Here is a 24,570-nt window from a genome sequence, read left to right as displayed (position 1 = left end):
AGAGAGAATTGTCCAATCTTTTCTGTCTATTCTGTTACGCCCCCAGGGCTATTTAATATAGTTTTTCTTACAATGCTTTTCTATTACACTGTTTAACTACTCAACTCATATCTATTTCTAGACAATGGGCCTTACAAGTATTTAAACACTATGGGCCTTACAAGTATCCTTACAAGTATTTAAAGACAATGGGTACAAGTATTTAAAGACAATAGTCCTTTAGGTACACAGGCTTTCTTCTATTGCGATTGGGCTTGCCTTGATTGGGCTCACCCACTTGGGTCACAACAACTCCTTCCTCATCAGAACAAACCTCGCCCACGAGGTTGGATGGCCCAGAAACGTCCAAAGCGTCTGGTTTGGGTGGAACACAGCTGGCAGCCATGACAGGAGAGGCTGAGACAATAGGGACAGGTGGCTGTGCTTGAGCGGTTGTCAAAGGGATAAGAATCTGGCCCAACGCACCTTGATTGGCTGAGGACTCTGAGGTTTCTGGATGAGGATTAGGTGTGTCCTTTGGCATAGAAACCTGTGAGTCATTGATGGCCAGCATTACTTCATCAGAAACGGAGCTGACCTTTGAGTGATGAGGGTGCTCCAAAGAAGAGACCTTGGTTCGTGGAGGAGCCTTTAACAACGCCGCGTCCTCCCACGTCGAATCCTCCGGCGACAACCCTTCCCACTGGACAAGGACTTGGGCCACTGGACGACCGTGTCTCCAAACGTTGCGCTGAGAGAGCAGAGCTGCTGGTGTGTGCTGTGGAGTGCGTAATTCCGTAGGGAGATCATGAACCTGATAACGATGAGCTGGAAAGAACGGCCGCAATAGAGAGGCGTGGAACACGGGATGAACCCGAGACGTTAGAGGAAGCTGAAGACGGTATGCAACCTTCCCAATACGTTCAAGCACTCGGAACGGCCCATAAAAACGTAAGCTGAGCTTGTTACAAGAACGACGGTGCAGGGTGAGCTGCCGGAAAGGTTGTAAGTGTAATAACCCAAAAATCTTGTACTCGAAATTAGCCTAATAAAATGAAATGAAAGGGGATCAAGTCCATATTCAGTGAACGGGTAGCTTTGAATAAGCAACATTAGTCCTAAGCTAGAACCCACTTTAAATAAGATAATTAATAACTTAGCCAATGTGGGTTAAAGCCCAAATAAAGTTAAAGCCCAAAGCAATGCAAGCCCACTTTATAAGAAATGACCCAATTAGTATCTAGACAAAGATCCAAGCCCACACCACTTAGCCTTGACCCAACTACTAATGGTCCCACACTTATTAACTTAATGGGCCCAAACACTCACCAAGCCCAACCCAATTCAAGAATAAACCCTAGGTGAGGTGGCAACACGTGATTGGACAATTTGAATGAAGATTTCACCCTCCTCACATGTCCACTTCGACCTAGCAAAGAGAAAAAGGGGATGAGATTGCTTTCCCCACCTTAGGCGCACCAATAGCAAGGAAAAGGAAGCTTCCTTCTTACACACTCAAGCCATGCATGACACAAGTCTTTCCATCTCCCAAGGTAACACATCAAGGGAACATAAACCAAGATTCCCTTCATAAAAGTAGGCTCACTTTCCCTCTTACCTAGGCGCACAAGTCTTCCCCAATGCATGATTAAAAAGGTGAAGCCACCTTTTCTCCATCTCCCTAGGCGCAATAATTAGCATGAAAAGGGAAGACTTGTTCTTACACACCTTATGATGAGTGTGACATACTCAAGGTGATTCCCAAACCCCATGCATTGGGAAGTCCCAAAGACACTCTATCCTAGAATTCAATTATGGAAAGCTAAAAGACAAAAGGCCCTACACGTTAACCAACATTTCTTCAATGATGATTAAAGCAATTAACATTGGTACACGCAAAGACCTTCCTCCTTCCCATGCACCTCATTCCCCAAAGTAATTAAGGATGCACCTCGTTTCCCTAACCAAGGCATGCACACCACCCTTCAAGCAATTAATGTGAGCCTTATCTTCCTTCCACTTAGGCGCTACACACATAGAACCCCTTCGATTCACGCGCACCACTTCCTAAGTGAATAATGATGAAGTTTTGTTTTCTAGGTAGGAATGCAAGAGTCCCCCATGCGTATGACACCTTGAGAGTCCTACACTCTACACACTATCATTACCCCTTCCCCATGCTTATGACAACCTTGAACAATGTGAGGAGACTTGCTTACCCCACACTCAACCAAGACCTAGCCTATCCTATCCTAGGCATGATGATTAGGGAGACTTGAATAAAAAGGTGTACAAACAAAGGCCTCTCCCCTTCCTAGCCGTACACTACCTAAAGAACCAAAGCAAGGACACACTCCCTCACTTCTAGCCACCCACTCATAAACAAGAAACAAGTGAACCAACACCTCTCCTCTCTTCTTAGACTTACGTAAAGAAAGATTAAGAAGAGGTTAGAAGCAACTCTCAATCCTAGAGGACTACTTGAAGATCAAGTTGGAGTTATATTTTTGACATCATCTTTGAGGTAAGATTTCATGAACCCTTTTATCCCTTCAAGTGAGTAGAATGAACTCTAACTAGTTTAGATGACTAGATCTTGGACTAATAAAGTCATGCATGCATCTTTCATCTTTAAAATCACCTCTTAAGTATATCATCCCTAAATGGCCGAACCTCAAAGGTATGCATGCACCCTCTAAATATTCACAATATTTACTAAGCAACCTAACCCTAAATGACCGAATCTATATGTACCCGACTAGATATTGAATATGTTCTTTAAGGTAATATGAAAAGTGTTGAAGTAGATGTTCTAAACAACATGTAGGAAAGCATTACTTGAAGAATCACCACCTAAATGGCATTAACCCTAAATGGCCGAACTTGATGAGTATTAGACCCATGAACATGTTGTCAAAAATTATCCCTAGGCATGCACCCTCTAAATGGCCGAACCCTAATAAGCCTAAAGGGGAAATATGTGAAGGTTTTCTTAATACCATGATGTGTGGCCGAAATGTATGCCCTAGAATATGACTTATGCATGAAAACAATTAGTAAAAATTATCTCCTAGGCATTTTCATCCTTAGAGAGCCGAACCTATGACATGAAGAATATTAAAGTTTAGATCTTTTAATTTTAGAACCATGTACTAAGGTTGAATATGTGGCTAGGACAAACCAAAGCTTGAAAAGAGATCCAAGTTACTAGGACCTTCATTTGGCCGAATCCATCACCTACGGGAAGAGTTTACAAAGCGAAAAAGTGTAAGTGATTTATGGTTGTTGAAGCGGCTACCCTATGGTTGCCACCCCCTTTATGTTAAAGTGAGGTTTGACTGCAATATGTTATATGATGCATTACATGATATGTTTGGTTGTTTGGAACTAATGTTTATTCATGCAAGTTTTGTAAGATGGCCTGTGCACTAATACCACAGAGGCAACCTGACGAGGACCCTGGGTATTCGTCCATAAGACCATGGAGAGTAATTGCCATGGCAGGATTGGTATGATGATATGAAAGCATGATTATTTTCCAAACTATGTTTCCAATGTTTTGCCATTCTATTATTGTACATGTTATTAAGTGACTATTGCAGGAGTAAGCATCATGGTTTGGAGGTTGCTCCAACTGTGAGTCCTTACTGAGACCCCCAATCTCACCCCTCTTTGGGGAAACCCACTTTCAGGAAAAAAATGACTAAATGGGTAAGACAGGGAAAGAGGCTGGTACGAGTTGAAGAGGAACCTGCGCAACCACGTGCAGTTGATAATGACTCCAAAATAACGGAGATATTTGAGAACTTACTGGCCGAAGGAAAGCTCTTGGAGGCAGACTATCTTATATCTGCTCTAGCTGGGCCCATGTGGCTTGAAGAGGCACCTCCCTAAGGGTGTACTTAAGTTCTAATTTGGGATGACTGTAATAGACTATGCCACTTAGATTATTTTGAACCTCTTATATGCCTTTGAAGTACGATATTTTGGGATGTTTATGTTTTATGGACTTATGAATTTAGTAGGAAAGATTAAGTAACATAAGCCATTATCCGCATAAGACACTTAAGTAACCACCCACTGGGTAGTAGTCAACACTAAAATTATGATCATGTAAGTGAGCTCCTAAAATAGCGCATAAGTATAAGTAGGGTAACCAAGTAGAGATTAATTTGTAAGTAGACCGTAGACAAAGAAAAAGAGAAACTCATGACTAGAGGAATAGATAACTTAGGGGAATGAACGAAATTAATTCCCATTAGTAAATTTTAAGTTAACCACGCTTAAGTACATGGATTCCGCGCATTGAATGTCAAGCAATGTTACACCTTTGATGGCCTCATTAAGGGTGTTACAGTATGCGAAGAAGAACCAAATCTCCCTCATTAAAGGTGATGTCTTTCCGTTTCTTGTCTGCATGTGCTTTCATCTCAGCTTGGGCTTTCTGTAGACTGTGTTTTAATGATGACAGGATCATGGACCTGTGAAGAAGATCTGAGTCCACTGCTTCAACCGAAGTGGAACCCAAGGTGTAGGATAACAAATCCGGAGGAAAACGCCCAAAAGTCGCCCGGAATGGAGAAGTTCCAGTACACCGGTTATGAGCAGTATTGTAATGAAACTCCGCCCAACTCAAGAACTTATGCCACGCAGTCGGATTCTCATGAACAAAACATCTGAGGTACTGTTCCAAAGTTCGATTAACCCGCTCCGTTTGACCATCCGTCTGTGGGTGGTAAGCGGAGCTAAAATGCAACTGTGTGCCCTAAAGTTTGAATAGAGTTTGCCAAAACTCATTGAGAAAAATAGGGTCTCTGTCAGAAACAATGGAACGGGGAAGGCCATGCAACTTCCCCACCGTGTCCCAAAACACCGTAGCTACTTTAGATGCAGAGTATTTCGTCGGTAAAGCCGCGAAATGGGCCCCCTTTGTAAGTCTGTCCACCACCACCATAATCGCCGTAAACCCAGATGAAGTTGGAAGATGTGTGACAAAATCCATTGTTAAGTCGGACCATATGAGTTCCGGCATGGGTAATGGCTGTAGTAATCCGTAGGGGCCATGATTGGGCGATTTAGCTTTCTGACACACTTCACAGTGTTGAACAAACTCCTGAACATCTTTCTTCATTTTGTTCCAGGTGAACTTGGCTGCTAAACGGAGGAAAGTACGTCGAACACCTGTGTGGCCCCCAATTTTGGAAGAGTGGAAGTCATGTAGCAAGAGTGGTATCGGTGATAAAGCTGCTGGAATGTACAACCGGTGATGATGAAAAAGCAATCCACTTTGGAGCTGCCAGTGAGGCCATTTAGATGCATTGGATTGTAATTCATTACAAATTTGTGCAGCATAGGGATCTACTTGTAAATCAGTCTGTATGATGGAACTATAATGAGATGTAGGTGTAGACAAAATCAACAGGGTGGGGACTGTGATAGGAGAAGTCCCCTCCGGTTGGCGCGACAAAGCGTCAGCCACAATATTATGTTTGCCAGATTTGAATTGAATTGAATAGTTGTAGCCCAACAATTTCGCGAGAAATTGTTGTTGCTCAGGAGTTTGGATCACTTGTGTCATTAAGTGATGCAAACTATGGTGATCCGTTTTGATGATGAAAGAGGATCCCAGCAAATATTGGCGCCACTTGGCAACAGCCGAAGTGATGGCGTACATCTCACGTAGATAGGTAGATTTCAGTTGCATGAGCTTGGAAAGCTTGCGACTAAAATAAGCAATAGGATGACTATCCTGCAACAATACAGCCCCAACGCCAACCCCTGAAGCATCAGCTTCCAAAACAAAGGGTAGCTGAAAATTTGGCAACGCTAAAATGGGAGCGGTGGTAAGGAGATGCTTAAGAGAAACAAAAGCATGCTCAGCTGCTGAAGTCCAATGAAAAGCATCCTTGGACAGAAGATCAGTAAGTGGGACAACAACCATAGCGTATCCACGAATAAAATGGCGATAATAACCAGAGAGACCCAAAAAAGCTCGTAATTGCGTTACAGAATTAGGAATCGGCCAATCACACACCGCCTGGACTTTGGAAGGATCCGGACTAACCCCAGCTGCCGAAATCACGTGGCCCAAAAATTGGATCTCCTGCACTGCAAATAAACATTTATTCATTTTAACAAAGAATTTATGTTGCCGCAGGATCTGTAACACCTGAGTTAAATGATCTTCATGTGCTTGTAGAGAAGGGCTATACACCAAAATATCATCAAAGAAAATGACAACAAAACGACGCAAAAACCCAGTGAATATGTGATTCATAGCGGCCTGAAAGGTAGACGGGGCATTAGACAGCCCAAAAGGCATCACAAGAAACTCAAAGTGACCGCTATGGGTTCGAAATGCCGTTTTGTGAACATCCAGTGGATTCATTTTTATTTGGTGATAGCCTGACCGAAGATCAAGCTTTGAAAAGATCTGGGCACCAATCAACTCGTCAATCAGTTCATCAACGGTAGGAATAGGAAATTTATCCGGAATAGTAATGGTATTAAGGGCGCGATAATCAACACAAAAACGCCACGTCCCATCTTTCTTTTTGACCAAAATAACGGGTGAACTGAAAGGTGAACGGCTGGGCTGAATAATACCTGTATCCAACATTTCAGCAACCATTTTCTCAATCTCCGTCTTCTGAAAATGTGGATATCGGTAGGGTCTTACTTGAACAGGTTTCGAGTTTGGGAAGAGGTTGATGGAATGATTACAGTTTCTGTCAGGGGGTAAAGATGAAGGGGTGGCGAAGACATCTTGGAACTTGTGTAAAATTTGTTGAATAGAGGGAGGTGTTTGGGCTTGAGCGGGTATAGAAAGCTGGTTTGGTACATTACTAGTGAGACACATAAAACATGAAGAGACAGATGTGGGTGCAATATTTGAGTTGCCATGTAAAATGACCATAGTGGCCAAATGTTGAAAAGTCATAGTCATTTTAGAATAATCTGTGACAATCGGCCCAAGAGTCGCAAGCCATTGGACCCCTAATACCACATCCGCCCCTTTGAGATCCAACACATAACGATCCACAACAAAAACGTGGGACTGAAGCATTAAAGAGGCAGCAGGACAAAAAGTATGACACCGCAGAGCATCTCCATTGCCCACCTGTACAAGGAAAGGGGACACCTGTTGCAAGGTGAGATCAAGAGAATTAGCCATACGCTCTGTTATAAAATTGTGGGTACTACCCCCATCCACCAAAATTTGAATAGGCTTCCCTTGTAGTGACCCTGTGAGACGAAAAGACCGCGAGCAGTTGTGGCCAAAAAGAGCATTGAGGCTGATTTCGGAAGTAATATCATGCGTAGGGAGTTCAACAACCTCCTCCTGAAAACTATCATCCGGATCAGCATCTGTTCCTTCCATATACAGAAGAGTAGCACGACCCTTACACTTATGACCAAAAGAATATGGTTCATCACATGTATAACATAAATTCTTCTCACGTTTCACCTGCATCTCAGTCGGAGAAAGCCGACGAATAGGAATGGCAGCCAATGGACCCGAAGAGGGCAGAGAAGAATGCGGTTTGTTGGTTAAGCTTAGAGTAGAGCTTATCTGGTTCGGTGGAGGTTTTGGTGGATTAGACCAGGTGCGCAAAGGTTTATAGTCAGAAGACTGATCCTCATACACACGTGCCAGAGAAAAGGCCTCATGATAATCTTGAGGTCTATGAGTCAAAACAAGGCGACGTATATGGGCCTTTAAACCAGAAATAAAAATGCTCCGTAGCAAAGGAGCTGTAAGGCCAGGCACCTTACTCACTAGTTTTTCAAATGTGGATTGGTAATCCAACACAGATCCAGTTTGATGAATTTTAACCAAGGCTCCTGCAGGATCATCAAATTCAGAGGGCCCAAAACGGCGAAGAACAGTCGTGCAAAACGTGCGCCAATCAGGCATTAAACCATTCTGATCCGAACCATAAAACCAACTAGCAGCAGGTTCATCTAAATGGAAGACAGCTAAATTTAAACGATCTGGTAAGGGAACCTGGTAGAAGGTGAAATATCGTTCCGCAGCCACGATCCAAGTAGTTGGATCACCTGACGAAAAATGAGGAAAATCAAGCTTGACTTGGCGCGCTCTGGAATTATCATTACCATGCGGACCAGAACCCAAAATTCCGCGTCCCGGAGAATTTTGTTGCAACTCCAGAAGACGAGCCAGATCTACATGTAAACGGTTCGAGATTCCTGTAAGTGGAGATAGGACTCCTGCAACTGAGAGTTGGATTCTTGCAAACCCAAATACTGTTGTGCACGAACAGTCTCTGCAGCTCGGAATTGTTCATCCAAAGTTTCAAAACGCTGTGACAGATCCCTTAAACGCGTGTTTTCAGCCATAGCAGGTAGGTTGAGGAGCAATGAAAGCACCAATGAAGGGGTTTAGTTCAGATCTGGAAGATAGAGAAGGAAAGATTCAAAGGTGAATAACCGTTTAGAGAGAAGTAAGGAGGAAGAGAGAGAATTGTCCAATCTTTTCTGTCTATTCTGTTACGCCCCCAGGGCTATTTAATATAGTTTTTCTTACAATGCTTTTCTATTACACTGTTTAACTACTCAACTCATATCTATTTCTAGACAATGGGCCTTACAAGTATTTAAACACTATGGGCCTTACAAGTATCCTTACAAGTATTTAAAGACAATGGGTACAAGTATTTAAAGACAATAGTCTTTTAGGTACGCAGGCTTTCTTCTATTGCGATTGGGCTTGCCTTGATTGGGCTCACCCACTTGGGTCACAACAGTTGCGAATTGGAAATGCAAATGAAACATGGATCTCGAACTGAAATAAATTGATCAAAACGAAAAACAAAGAATGTGAAACGAATTACAAGAGGAAAACAAAAGAAGTGGACCTTCATCATCGCGTTTACTGTTATTCTTCACGAGTGATGTCCCTTCTATAATATTCTAGTTTGGATTGTCGTACGAGTTCAATTGCATCGATCATTTGATGGAAGTGAGTGAGAAAATGGGCGAGAAAGTTTAAAGAGAGAAAGTAATGAAAAAGAGGGAAAATTTAAAATTGAAAAATATAAGAATTAATTAGGCGCGAAAAAGAAAAAAAAAGAAAAAAAAAATCAGAAATGAGTTTGGCATTGCTTGCAGCAGCTATGTGGGTTTAAGGAGGATAAATACATGGGAAGATAAAGGTTTAACACTTGCCCTAATCTGAAAGCAAATTTGAGATTTTTATAAAATTTTACCATATATAAATAGGAGAGGTTATACTTACTACTTATCTTTCTTACTATTTCTTACTACCAAATCTTAACCGTTGATTTCCGTCAATCTAACGGTTGTAATTTATGGTGTCATACTTATTAATTAATTATTAATTTACAATAAATTATAACCATTAGATTGACGGAAATCAACGGTTAAAATTTGATAGTAACAAGTAGTAAAAAAAAAAGGTAGTAAGTATAATTTTCCCTTATATAAATTGCCGTAACTAAATTGTCGTGACTAGTTAACGTTTTTCTTGTAGTGATTGCTGAGAAACTAAGTCTTGAAATGACTTGTATAATAACCCACATTAGAAATTTGTGTAAACGTGAATTTCGTGTGGATTTGTGGAAGATTTAAAGGGATTTGTGTAAGATTTGAATAGATTTGTGAGATAATATAATGAATGAGAATGTAATTCTTACCAATCTAGTCATTAGGGATCCAAATGAAATTATGGGAAAAGTATAGAGGCCAAAATATAAATATGGTAAAGTTTAAGGACCAAATCACAAATAAGCAAAAGTTGACCTAAACTTAATTTTGATGTCATAATAAGATTATTTAGAAAATTTCATGAGTGTTAAATGATGTTATTATGGATTAAATCCTTTTAGAATTTAAGTTATAAGTTAATAAAGATATAAGGACCTAATTGCAAAATTTAAGAAGATTTAAGTGATCAAAGGTCAACCTTTCTTATAATTAAAACTTAAGACACTTAAGTTAGCATTTTTCATCTTCTTCCGATCGAAATTGCAGCTCCAAATAGCAGCCCATCGTGAATTCCATGAGAAAGCAAGACAAGCTTAGAACACCATGATTTAGCCACTAAAATATATAGCACCTTTGACAATAAATGATTCTTGCAACCTTGGGAACAAATCCCTAGCCTTAGTTTACTTCGAGGAACTCTTGTTTGGAAGATCTCTCATCATTTCCCTTCGACCTACATGTCCATAGAGGCTAGGATGAGTTTTTAGTTGATTCGAAGCTTGAAGATTAATCCTTTGATGATTTGGAGCATAACTATAGTAAGAAACTTGAGTTTAAACCAATGATTTTTTAGGTTTGATTTTTGAGTGTTGGATGACCATGGTTATTGTTGTTGTTTTGATGGGAATATTGTCTCTTGATTGATTTAGAGTTGAAAGCCATAAGTTGTTGGTGTTGGAAGCTTGAAATCTTGATGGATTCATTAAGTAATCCATTCGGCCATCTTGTGGAGAAATGCCTTGGAAGTTTGCTTAATTTGGATTGAAGCTTGGAAGCTACTCTTGGTGTTATTTCAATGCAGCATTGTTAAAGTATTATTATCTGAATCATTGTTCTCCTTTCATTTTCACCAATCATTCAACAATGTAAACACATTTGCAATTATATACAAGGTCCAAGTCATGCAATATAATCACAATATTTAAAATTCCCTCTCTTTTGCATGTAAATTTTTGGCCAAAACTCAAAGTGAGTGAAACCAAGTTTTAAACCATTTTCCACCGATTAAATCACCTCCCAAGCATACTTTATAAACAAGTTAAGCTTCAATCATCCCCACAACATCATGAACTGAACCACACATCCATGAAAACTTCAAAATTTCGATCCATCCAAAAATTTAGTAAAAGTAGTATTTCTTACCTTGAATCAACTCACAAGACTCCAAGGAATGTTTTCCAACCAACCAATGAAGCCAAAGTTATCTCAAAGTTCATGAACACTCAAAAACCCTCAACTTTCTCAAGAAATGATCTCCTCACACAATAGTTTTTAGCAAGTTTGTGAGGAAAGACAGAGGGGAATAACTCTCATGTTGGGACCTAAGGCCAGATGTGAGTGAAAGTTAATATATATGTGCAAGTTCTCCTCCAATGGCACTCTATGGTTTTGCCTCCTCAAGCACCTCAAAGAAGACATAAATTTTTTACTAAGGAGTGGTCTTTGATTCACTTAAGTGAGCCTTGATTTTGGTCAAAAGGTTTTATCCATGTGAAGTTACCATTTTACTCTTATTAAAGCATATAAAATGACATGGTTATCCCTCACTTAAACCTTCACTAATTCATGAATTAATCATCAAGTAAATAATTTAACATTCAATAATGTCTATTATTAGTCTCTTAACAAATGAATTTCAAGTTTTTCGGTAACCTTATAAAGTTATGATTTTACCCTTAATTTTACATTATTGGTACGTTTCCTAAAAAATACCAAAAACTGCAAATTTTATTTCTAATTCAAATTCATCATTTTAATCACCTAATTATATCCGATTAAGTATTTCACCCGTTAGAGTTATTATAATACTGGTCTCCATATCAAACATTAAGCCCTAAAGGTAATAGGTTTTTTCTGATAAGGATAAGCAAATTATCATTCATCTTATCCTTCCTAGCAAACCCACTCTAGTTAGGATTCTACACCTACACGTAACTCACCTATACATAGAGGACTAAGTCCACCGGGTACACACTTTATGCTCTTTACCTTTTTAGCTGTTATTATGCACAAACCTCATGCTTTGACTATACCTTTGTTATCTGTTCACAGTGATCTGTAACCCTTTATGATGTCTCCTGCATAAACATTAGTGTTGCGAAATCGACAAGTATACCGTTCGTTTCAAGTAATAAAATGATAAGTAAGATATCGTCCCACAAGGATTAATGCACCAATGACTAATTTTAACTATTCCCTTTGAATTGGAAAGAATTCAGTTTGATTGTGAAAGTGATTGGTTGTTGTAATTTAAAAACAGAATTTTAAAAACAATAATATTTAAAAGCATGCAAGAATTAATCAAGAATGTCAAGAAAATATGAGAGTGATTAAAAATTATAAAAGAGCTGCAGTCAAGATGCACTTCACCTCCGATCCTCTCTTTTATTCATAAATTGTATTTTATAATTAACTAATTCATTAGCTCAGACAATTCATTAATTCCCTATTAAATAGTTGAACATTATTGTCTTAGTGATTTCAACCATTTAACCCCATTAGAATCCTAGTGTCCTAGTAATTCCTCTTGAATTAAGCATTAAGCAAATGAGTTAAAAGTCTGAAATCTATGTAAGCCTATGTCTAGGTCATGCACAAACTGTTATTCTACCCTTGTTCAGATTAAAACCCCAATATGTCTATTGTGAGCCCTAACCCTCAAAACCCTATAATAGAGCGATCAATTCTATCAAGGATATGGAAGAATTAACACAGGTAGAATAAAACTAACTAAACTAATTAATTTATAAAAGCAATATAGAAACTATAAAGGATTCACATTGGGTCCGTGATTCCAACTACAAAAAAAAAAAACTAGCCAGACATATCTGGCATTAACAAATTAAAATAATAAAAAGTATTCATAAAAGCAATAAAGAAGAAGAAGAAGATGAAGAAATCTCAATGGTCTTCAGTCTTCAACTTCGTCGGAATCTTGATTTCCAGCGTGAGTCTCCAAGAACTCTCTCAATTCTCTGATTCTAACAATTCTTTCCAGCCAAAGATGGTTTCCTCTGGGGTCTGAGTCTCTATTTATAGACTTTGTACCCTTGTTTAGAAATCTTGATCAAATCTTCATCGTATCTCTTGATTCCAATCCTCCTGATATAGTCTGAGATAAGATTAAAAATTATCACGTGCCTCCCGCGCTACTAGCGCCAAGTTGGCACTAGCGTGGGAGTTTATTCTGGAGGCAGTAGCTTCGCGCTATTATCTTGACATTCACGCTGATGGCGCGGTTGAAAGAATTTGTTGTCGCTGCTAGCGCCAATGCCACGCTAGTAGCGTGGTTGCACTGTGTGAAAAGTTGATGCTGGCACTGATAGTGCCAGCTCCGTGCCAGTAACATGGTGGCTTCAAACTTGTGCTTTTTTATCTTTCTCAACTGGGCTTCTTTCTTGTCTGTTTTCCTACAAAAAAATATAAGAAAATCAGTGACAAGATACCTGATTAGGATTTATCAATTTAATAGCAATTATATCCCTTTTTATTCATGATTGATCAAGATTCTTTCTCTTTTTGGCTTAAAATCATATCTATGCTGGAGGTATATCAAACAATTCCCAGATTTGAACGTTGTTGTCCTCAACAATGTACTAGATCAAAGTAGAAACAAAGATGAATTTTGTGGAGAGAAAACATGGAACACAAATATCTTAAGAGATCAGACTGTTATGCATGTATAACTTCATTGTTGAAAACTATAAACAATGTTTTTCAGTTTTATAAAGAAATTCAGATCATAACTTGAATGTTCCTCACTAGATAAATATGTAACTCTCATCACTCTAGTGTTTGATGGTTTCACACTCATTCCATCAGTGTAGTAGTAATTCCATAGGCTTGATCATATTCTTAAGTTCCTAAGATTGAGGAACTCATTTTACATGCATAGACTGATCAAAAGGTCTTTCAAAGGTTGTAACTTGGCCTGGTTTGGGGGTAAGAATCTTTTGGACACAAAATGCAGAGAAACAAGAAAAATGCACTGAAACAAGAAAAAACGCAGACTGCTAAAACAGAAAAGGAAACCAAGGTGAAACAGAACGCACACAAAATGCAGATGCAGAAGAGGAAAAGATGCAGAATTGATGCGAACAAGATGCAGACAAAAACGAATCACAAAAACAAAACAGAAAACGAAACAGAAAAATGAAACAGAAAACGAAATAGAAAAATAACGAAAATAGAAAACAGAAACAGATAAATCAAAAACAAAATAATTTTTTTTCAAACTTTAAACAAAAATTAAAAGGAATTTGAAAATGAAAATAGAAAGAGAAACAGAAACAGAAAATTGCAGAAAATGAATTTTTTTTAAAAACAGAAACATAAAAACGAAAATTAAAAGAAGACAAATAAGAAAAAGAGGAAGAACAAGAAGATCAAGAACAACAAGAAGAACAAGAAAACAGAAAAATTAGACAAGGATAAGGGAAAGAGAAAGAACGTTATTGACGTGCAGCGTTCCCTGGCAACGACTCCAAATTTGATGTGAGTTGTCGAACCCACGCAAATTATCGAGCTTTAGGTTTGTAGTGATAGGGCAACTCAGATCGTCTCCCAAAGAACCTGCTAGAAATCAAAAACGCTCTTGTAAAATAGATTATAAAGGGAAAGGGGGATTTTGTTGATTTGAAATTTAAATAAAACAGATTTGAAAAAGAGATTTAAAAATCAGAATTAAAAAGTATAACTCCTCGCATTTCTAAAATATTTATTAATATATTAAATGAGGATTAAAGGGGTCAAAATACGGTAAATTGACAAATAGTTGTTAACCTTGTTACCAATTAATTTTACTTGATGGGCTATTTTGTGCTTGCTTCTCACATTCTTATCTTTAAATTAATTAATGAAGATTGATAGGAATTGACAAATGTGAATTAAGCAAAATGAAAGAAAGAAAGGGTAATGAAAAGTTAAAGAAAAACAATTAAATAAAAATAAGGTATAAATTAAGTTATTTAGAAGAAATCATAACTAAATGAAAATTCTTTTTTTTTTTGTTTCCCAAGTCGGTGATGCTATTGAAAGTCCCACGCTAGCTATTGCTTTATTAGGTTGATAAGTGATTTTATATTCAATAGAAATCAAGTAGCAGGGGGTGGAATCAAAAGGAAGGAATAAAGTAAGTCTTTAATTGTTTTTGAAACATCCAAGTCAGTGTTTTCCATTATTCAATCACATGACCGCCTCTTGCCTTCTTTTTCTTTCTTTGCGTACAGACAAGGTAGCTTTAGGTGAGAGTGAATCAATAAAAAAAAGAAGGAGGGAATTAATAGCTAAAAGGAAGTCAACAAAACAAAAGTTAAAAGAACTTAGTCATCTTTAGCTTCTTAGGTCGGTTCTCTTTAATTTTTTGAAACCAAAACTGCACTCCTTCTCCTTTCTTTCTCTCATAACCGTGAGCCATTGTAGACAAAGGGCAACCATGGTTCTTGGTTTCTAGCCATTTTTAAGTCATGATTTCTACACCAAACTTGTAGAATAAAGTGTTGAGAACCTAACCCTAGTAATAGATCTTCAAGAGAGCTTGTATCAAGAGAGTTACTCTCCCTCAAAGGCTTCGACTAGCTGCTGCCCATGACCATGAGTGGACTATTTTGGGTGTTTAATTGATGGGAAATGATCCATTATTCTTCTAGAAGTCATATAAGGTACTAAACCTATCATTTAATGGTTTATCTCTTGAATTTCAAATTTAGGTCAAGCATGTTAGGGGCTGACTTTAGATGGAGTTTTGGCATTAAATATGTTGTGGCTTGATGTTGTATTGATGATATTCAAGTCTTTAGTGATTGTTGTTGATGAATCCCTTGGATTGAAGTTGAAAAACAAATTATGGATTGACCTAAAATGCAAAGAGTGCATCGAACTCGTGGTCTATAAAGTGGTAGTCTAAGTGTTTGTCAATATGTCTAAATGAAATTAGAGTTTTTGGATGTTTTGTTGATGGTTCAAGTCAAAACAAACATGGTTATACTTTGAAAGAAAATCATGAATCTTGAAATAGACCATCTCGGCCGTATGATGTATAATTAAGTGGATTTTTGTTTCTATATGTTAGATGATGTTATGAAGTGTATATTAAGTGATCTAAGTGGTTAAGTCATGAGTGAGTTGGTAGAAAATTGATGAAATGTGAATCCTTGGTTATGCCTATGATTCATACTTGTCTTAATTAAATAGGTAGAGGTTGTTTTGTTGGATTTTCAATATGTATTAAAGTATTTTGGTATATATTAGATTGATCCTAGCTAGTGGGAGAGGAGAATTTGACGTTTTGTGAAATTGATGGTTTACCGTATTCTGACGATCCGTATATGGTCGTTGTAGGTTGCCGTATGTGGATTTGAACCCCGAACCGTGAGCTCGGTGGGTTGCCCTTGGTCCCGGACCAAGTGGGATTGAGGTGAGTAATTGGAACCATGCTTGTAGAATTAGTAACTTGCATGCGTTTGTATGAATTGTATTTAATTGGGAATAGGCATTTCTGTTGCGTAACGAGCTCGGAGAATATATTACTTTGGAGCTACGTGGAGAGGATTATACAGGTAACCTCTTGGTACTGGGGCTTGATCCCCTTGTGTGTTCCACCATGCCCGTTGAGGGTGATGGCAACGGGTGATGGTAGGAAGTGTATATGAGTAATGTATAATAACATGATCATGCATTTAATATGTGTGTTGGTACATAGGATGTACCGAGTCTCTGGCCAGTAGACAGTTTGCCTTAAGCCGTTTCGGACTTCCACTGGATAGGTCTCCGAGAGGGAGTTTCAGTTGACCTAGGGTCGTGGTGTGTGATCTGGATAGGAGCACACTAGGAAGTTTCAGGTGTATATGGATGGGAGGGGTACCTTGGTTGGATGTTGTAGGAGCACGCCTTGGTTTAGACTCGTAGGCTTATATGCCGAGCCATTAGGCAGGACGTTGCGTGGTATTGGTAGCTACCATTCCAGCTTCGTCGTAGTTTGTATCCCTATGTTCTCCAGTTTCTCTAAATCCCTTGCTATATCCCGTTTTTCAAGATGTTATTTTATATTATTTATATGCATCGAAGTGAGCCATTGGGCAGAGTTCTCTCTGGAACCTCTGGGTTACTGAGATATATTCGTATATCTCACCCCGTCTTGGGGGCTTTATTTCAGAAGGTAGCAGTGGTACAGGAGCGGCGGGCAAGAAGCCCGTAGGATGAGTCGTTGGAGGACTTTATACATTTTGCATTTTGATGGCCATTGGGTCTAGGCTAGACTTAGGGCATGAACATTGTATATGTTGTTAGGATGAGATTTATGTCACATTTGTTCATGATATTTTGCCTAAGTCTAGATACATGTAGTTTATGACATTTGGAGATTTATGAATTATGTTGTAATTTGGATAATTGTAAGTATTGTAATTTGGATCTTGTGTAATGTGAAGCATATGTAATACAGTAAACTGTCCCTTATGGGCCTCCGCCATAACCTCTTTGGTCAAAGGACCTCGAGGAATCACCACACGCTTCTGAAGCAACAGAAGTCCATCCTCATTCCAAGACACACCGTCTTGGTTCTTCACGTAGTCGAGACACTATCTCTGCACTTGCGCCTCGTGGATCTTCTCCATAAGCTCATTCCTGACTCTCACAGTCTCCATCTCGAGAAGTGCACCCCCTAACAAGGTTGTCACCTTCAGATCTCGAAACTTCTCTATGAGGTCGAAGTCACCCATCGTCAAATTGGATAGACTCACGGATTTCCGACTCAAAGCATCAGCTACCACATTGGCCTTGCCAGGATGGTACTTCAACTCAAAGTCGTAGTCCTTCAGAAACTCCATCCATCTCCTCTGCCTCATGTTCAGCTCCTTCTGATCAAACAGATACTTCAAGCTCTTGTGGTCACTGAACACCGCAAACTGCATACCGAACAGGTAATGCCTTCAAATCTTGAAAGCAAAAACAATCACAGCCAACTCCAAATCATGAGTCAGGTAGTTCTCCTCATGAGGCTTCAACTCCCTCGAAGCAAAAGCAACAGCTCTACCAGACTGCATCAACACACAGCCCAGCCCCTTTCCAGAAGCATCACAGTAAAGTTCAAACTGCTCCTCAGGATCAGAAAGGACCAACACAGGTGAAGTAGTCAATCTCTCCTTCAACTCCTAAAAGCACGCCTCACACTCGTGAGTCCACACAAATGGAGTCTCCTTTCGGGTAAGGCGAGTCAAAGGGAGAACCATCGTGGAGAAATCCTTGATGAACCTCTGATAGTAACCTGCCAAACCTAAGAAGCTTCTCACCTCCGTAACTGTCTTGGGCCTCTCCCAATCCAGCACGGCCTCAATCTTGTTAAGATCCACTGCAACTTCATCCGCTGAAATCACATGCCTAGAAACTTGACTGATTTGAGTCAAAACTCACACTTAGAAGGCTTAGCATAAAGCTTTTTCTCCTTCAGCACTTGCAGAACAATCCTCAGATGCTCTGCATGCTCCTCCTCAGTCTTGGAGTAAATCAGAATGTCGTCAATAAAGACGATCACAAACTGATCCAGATACGGCTAGAAAATCCTGTTCATGTGATCCATGAACACTGCCGGCACATTGGTGAGTCCAAACAGGATCACCAAATACTCAAAGTGACCGTATCTCGAACGAAACACGGTCTTAGGGACATCTTCCGGCTTCACCCGAATCTGATGGTATCCGGACTGGAGATCAATCTTTGAATACACGCAAGCACCCCTGAGCTGATCCAACAGATCATCAATCCGAGGAAGGGGATACTTGTTCTTGATCGTCACCTTGTTCAACTGCCTGTAGTCGGTGCACAATCGCATTGTCCCGTCTTTCTTCTTCACAAAGATGACCGGTGCTCCCCAAGGAGACACACTCAGCCGGATGAAATCTTTCGCTGAAAGATCTTCAATATGCTTCTTCAGCTCAGCCAACTCCGGTGGCGACATCCGATATGGAGCTAATGAAATCGACCCCACACCAGGCAACAAATCAATGGAGAACTCTATCTCCCGCTGTGACAGAAACTCAGGAGTCTCCTTAGGAAACACCTCGAGGAACTCCCCCACCACAGGAATGCCAGTGATATCCTCCTATGTCCCACTCACCAAACCTCCCAACATGACATAACCAAATGCCCCTGCTCTCAAGGTCTTCCTAGCTTGCAGCAATGAAATATATGGCGAGGAACTAGTTGTGGAATCACACAGAGACATCACTACGCGCTTTGCACAACAATCAATCAGTGCACAGTTTCTAGACAACCAATCCATGCCCAGAATAATCTCCAAGTTGGCCATCGGCAATCCTATCAGATCCGCCGAGAACTCACGGCTGTCCCACTTAAACGCTACATCGCGATGTACAGTGGTAGAATCACATATTTCTCCGGTGGCGGTAGTCACCCGCAACGGTGGAGAAAGCACCGACATGGGCAACTCAAGCCCCAAAGCAATCGGGGTAGCGACAAACGAATGCGTAGCTCCGGAATCAAACAATGCATCAATAGCAATACCACCAATAGACACAGTACCTCTAACAAGGTTCGGAGCACGGTCCGATTGTTGCCTATCCAAGGTGTACACACGCCCAACAGAAGGTGGCACCGCAGGTGCCGAAGTAGAAGCCATCGGAACCATCTGCAAAGGAACTGCCTGAACAGCTGCAGCTCTCGCTGTCGATGACGAACAGTCTCTAGAGAAGTGGCCCTCCTTGCCACACTGGAAACAGATCAACTGACCCGAAGCACAATGACCTGCATGCTCCTTTCCGCACCCCGCACATCTCGGAGTGGAAAGAGGCCTAGCAAAACTCTTCTGCTGTGAAGCAGTCCTCTTCAACTGACCAGGCTCCTGCCTAGTCGCCAACTGTTTACCTTTGCCCTTCCCAGCAAACTTTTTGTCCTTCCAAGAAGTAGGAGAAGGAGTGGAACTAACAGTCCCCTTGGTCTCGTCGACCTTGGCCCTCTTGGCCTTGCTCGCTATGCAGACATCCTCAATGTCCTGACACTGCTGAACCAGTGTACCAAAATCCCCCGAAGCAGCTCCAGCAATATGCTCAGCAATCTTCTCACTAAGTCCTCTGCGGAACTTAGCAGCCAGAAATATCAGAGTAAGAGGAACCATCCAGAAGTGCGCAAACTTCACAAGCTCATTTAACTTGGCCAGGTACTTGTCAACAGACATCGAGCCCTGAACCAATCTATCAAATTCCCCCTGCTTCCTCTCCTGTGGATCGTAGGGAAAGTACTTGCCCAAAAAGCATTCCTCGAAGAATGGTCACGTCATGACATGACCCTGCATCTCATAAGCACGAGAGGTGTTCGTCCACCACTCATGGCATCGCCCTCCAGCATGTAAGTCGAGAACATCTACTTCTGCGGGTCTGTACACTGCATGACCCGGAATATCTTGTCCAGCACCTGAAGCCATCTTGCTGCAGCAATAGGATCCAAAGACCCATCAAACACAGGTGGCTTATGCTTCCTGAAAGCATTCAGCCGGCGATCAATCACGTCACGATCCTCAGCATGCCCTACCAAGGTCTCCATCGTCTCAGCGACATGAGTAGCACTGCCAATGTGACTCAGGCTCTCATCCTGAACACTAGGTGGAGGCGGCGGCGGTGGTGGCGGTGGTGGCTATGGAAACTAACCTACAGCAGGACCAGCCCTCATCTCCTCCAACATAACTCTCATCATCGTCATGTTCGCCATCCTGTTCGCCTCGCGAACATCGTCCATCATTGTCGCGTTGGCCAATCTAGTGGCCTCCTAATCGGCTAACCTAGCTGCCTGCATCTCAGCCAATGCAGTCAGGAGGGGATCGGGTTGTTCCTCAGAAGTCTCTCGTGTTCTCTCGGACCTTACCATGACTCTGCACAAGTTACACAAATTATGAGTTGATCAGGCCCACACAATGTGATTACATATGCATTATCATAATAAAATTCGACGGAGTAAACACACAAGACAGACGCAACCAAACATCCTAGCTATTGCAATACATACATGCCTTTCCCTTGAACCATTGCTCTGATACCATAAATGTAAGACCCCGTACATATCCGGTAATGTTATCATACTATCGTATTAAGCTGCGCTTAATTAAAAAATTGCGGAATATCTTTTTCTTTTCAACTATGATGTCATTAATCATTACCAACTTGATTACTTAATCATTTTCAAAACATCGCCTGTATGCAATTGCAATAAAACAGCTAACTGAAATACCTCATTAATTAAATAGCATAATGTATGTCTCTAGTCACGGAACTACAACACGTAGACCGGACCAACTATCAGTTTATACAACTCAACTCAAAAGTACTAACAATATAGTGGCATGGACAACTCTCATGCTCACCCAAATAAGGCAACAAAGCCCAACGTAAGTCTCAACATCAACGACATAATAATAATGCGGAAAACATAAACAGCATCCAGTCCAGTCATACTAGAAAATAAGCAGTAATATCATCAACTAAGCTCTGGCCTCCTGCCGCCAGAGGCATCAGTCGCCATACTACCTGAACCTGAATTAAGCATTCCCCAAACGTGGGGTGAGATCTCTAAACAAAAAATCTCGGTAAGACAAGGGGTCCTCAAGGATCTTCCACCCCAAGCTCACTTACATGTGCAATATAAGTTCAAAAGCAGTTTATCATCATCAGTTCTAAAATAGTGCAATGCAGCAGTTAATCATGTCATGTGTGTCAATTCTATTCTACTGGCCAGAGAAATGCAGGATTTATATACGTCTAATACCTACAAAATAGTGCAAGACGCCACTTGCATCCACCCCGGATCACCGTCTTGTATGACGCCACATACTCAGGCTTACCGTCAAGATGGAACAACACATGCATATTAAAAGCCATTACACATAAAGCTCAACAGCATTTCAAATATTCAAGCATGTAACACAGCATGCATATAACCATACCCCCATGGGACATGGTGGAACCACAACATGGCTAAACCGAGGACACGAAAGCTTACCTTGCAAGCTAACACCCAAAGCCAAGAGTCCACAACTCAAGCCCAAACACAGCAGAGTCACAATCTGATATGGACCAACAATACATCAACAATCATACTCTACAAGTATACAACATAAAGACAACGCCTTTTCATTACGTTGTACGTCTTAAGGCTTCTCACCAAGCTATAAGCCCTTAATCCTTTGATTCTGAGTTACATTAATTAATTACAGAAGTTCAACTTCCTCAAACTAGGGTCCACAAACCCATAGATCAGTTCTGGATGAACAGTACGCTACTGTTCCTCGCAAACCCAGAATATCCGGATATTCCTCGGGGGCATATCCAGATATCCAATATCCAGATATCTCTCTGGCAATATCCGGATATCAATATCCGGATATCCAGATCCTCATATCCGGATATACAATATCTGGATATTTCACGAGCAGATATCCGGATATTTCGCGACAGAATGCAGTTTCTGCATTTCACGAAGATATCCTTCCAAGGTTCCATTTTTAACACTTCCAGAAGCTTAAACAGGTATCTTTAGGTCTATTTATGTTCATATGACAGTTGGTTACTTGTTTAATCCATTAAACATACCAAGACATCACCTTTAACCCATAAAAACCCATGATCAAGGTAGTACAACTCACCAAGGTTCAAAACAGAGGCAAAGAGCTGCCCTTGGAGCTCACAACCAGCTCCCAAGGTTCTGACTTGAACACCAAATGAAAATGCCTTCACAAAGGTTGATTCTTTCACACCAAAGGTCACCACTTGGACCTCAAAATGCCATAACCATGGCTCAACTACACCAACTCCCAAAGTCAGCACCCAAAGGCCCTCAAGACAGTCCACCAACTCAGAAATGGAGCTCACAACACACTCACCCAAGTATTTCCCACTCACCCAAGGTGTTTTGGAGAAGAAACCAAGGAGAAATGAAGCTCCTTGGCTCACAACAATGGAGGAGAAGGTGGAAAGATGGTGGTTGACTCAAGACTCAGCAAAACTCACGTAGGAGACAGCAATTTATGACCTAGGATCATGTGCACTAAGCTTATATAGTCACTTAACCAATTAACACATAGTATTAACTTTAATTGCTACGCTTAGCATTTTAATCCCAAACTCAGGATTCTTAACCTACTCAATTTTATAAGAATTATCATATTTTTCTTATATTTTTCCGAGCACCTTTCCGGTACGCGCTTTTCATAGCCAGTATCAGTTTCTGGCACTAGTTCTTATAACTATGACTTGAAACTCGTTTTACAAGTCCTACATATTATTCTAGTAATTATCATGCACTTATCATAATTTTTCGGGATACTTTTTCGGTACGCATTTATACCGACTAGCAGAACCGGTATCTGCATTTTTCTTCCGAAAAGCGACTTTCAGCATTCTTAATCACTTACTATAATTATTAAAGCCTCATAATAATTATTAGGGTCAATTATGGAATTATTTCCTAATTTTACATAATTAATTAATTAACTTCCTTAATTAACGGTGCGGGTTCTTACAAATACCATGTTGTGGACATTTCCTCAAGAGTTTCTTGAACCTCTCCCAAGCTTCATAGATAGACTCTGACTCTTTTTGCTTGAACCCTGTAATCTCATCCTTCAATTTTGCCCTCTTTGGTGCTGAAAAGAACCGAGCCAAGAACTTAGTCTGCAGATCATCCCAAGTTGTGAGACTCCCTTGAGGTAATGATTGTAACCATCTTCTTGCATCATCCTTCAGTGAATGAGTGAACAATCTTAACAAGATAGCATCTCTGGTCACACCATTGATCTTCACCGTATCGCTCAAAAGTAAGAAATTCTCAATGTGCAGATATGGATCTTCTGCACTGGTTCCAGCAAACTGTTCCTTCTGCACCAATTGTACTAGTGCAGGTTTCAACTCAAAGTTGTTAGGTTCCACAGTGGGTCGAACAACAGTCCCAATCGGTGGAATGACAGTGGGAGTCATGTAATCTCCCAGTGTCCTCTGTGGTGGTGGCATGTGATTTTCTGCCATGACCTCTTCCTGATTTGTCACACTGGATTAACCCCTTTCTTGTAGCTTTCTTTGTCTTGCTGCCTTTCTGTTCTTCCTAATTGTCTTTTCTAATTCTGGATCAAACAACAAAGAGTTTGGATTAATAGTACCTCGCATACACCAGAATTGGAATTGACAAAACTTCACACATAAATATAAATTGCTAAAAATAAAAAGATTCAATCTCAAATACTAATGGTGTCTGTCAATGTTGAAGAAAAAATCCCCGGCAACGGCGCCAAAAACTTGTTGCGTCTGTAGCAAGTGTACTAGTCGTACAAGTAATAAAATGATAAATAAAGATCGTTCCCACGAGGATTTGTGTTCAAACACCAACTAACCATTTATACTTAAGTTGAATCAAACAAAAATTTATTGATTGCATTGATAATTGTCACCAGAAATTTGAATTGTATTAGAACTTAATAAAATAACTAAAATGTGAATTATAATTTTAAAACAAGTAGTCATAAATCAATGTCCCTCAAGCATAAACTTATATTAACATCAATCCTATTATGAATTATCTCCCATCTGATGTCAATCAACCTTTTTCTTATCACCAAGATGTAATCCCTTACTACCCTGGTTGATACATTAATCAAGAACCCCAATCCCTTGGTGATTCCCTTCTTAATACATAAATTAAGCACTAAGATTTTAAAGATTACATCAGAGTCCTAGTTTCAATCCCTTGAATACTAGAACACTGATGATGAAATTGCTAGTTACAGAAATAATGTAAACATTCCTGTTCTACACTACTCCCTTAAATGGAAAGAATTGATAAAGACAATTT

General features: G+C 40.1%; 1 protein-coding gene and 1 non-coding gene across 2 annotated transcripts; one reads left to right on the top strand and one right to left on the bottom strand.

Annotated features, from left to right (window-relative positions):
- Positions 1 to 202: 202 nt before the first annotated feature.
- Positions 203 to 23,750, bottom strand: LOC133317401 (uncharacterized). Its single transcript, XM_061519265.1, has 3 exons — positions 23,255 to 23,750; positions 4,805 to 8,211; positions 203 to 970 (listed from the first exon to the last, which is right to left on the bottom strand). The coding sequence occupies exons 1-3, from the start codon at positions 23,748 to 23,750 to the stop codon at positions 203 to 205; spliced, it is 4,671 nt and encodes a 1,556-aa protein (XP_061375249.1).
- LOC133317404 (small nucleolar RNA R71) lies at positions 23,251 to 23,357 on the top strand. The gene has a single exon (XR_009752311.1). It is a non-coding gene; the product is annotated as a small nucleolar RNA R71 (small nucleolar RNA).
- Positions 23,751 to 24,570: the final 820 nt, after the last annotated feature.

Source organism: Gastrolobium bilobum, unplaced genomic scaffold, assembly GCF_033153095.1.
Source record: "Gastrolobium bilobum isolate Gb01-03AN ecotype WA unplaced genomic scaffold, APGP_CSIRO_Gbil_v1 utg74915, whole genome shotgun sequence".
NCBI classification, from domain to species: domain Eukaryota; kingdom Viridiplantae; phylum Streptophyta; class Magnoliopsida; order Fabales; family Fabaceae; genus Gastrolobium; species Gastrolobium bilobum.
The sequence above is the reverse complement of the archived record's forward strand: the minus strand, read 5'-3'. Positions and strand labels throughout refer to the sequence as shown.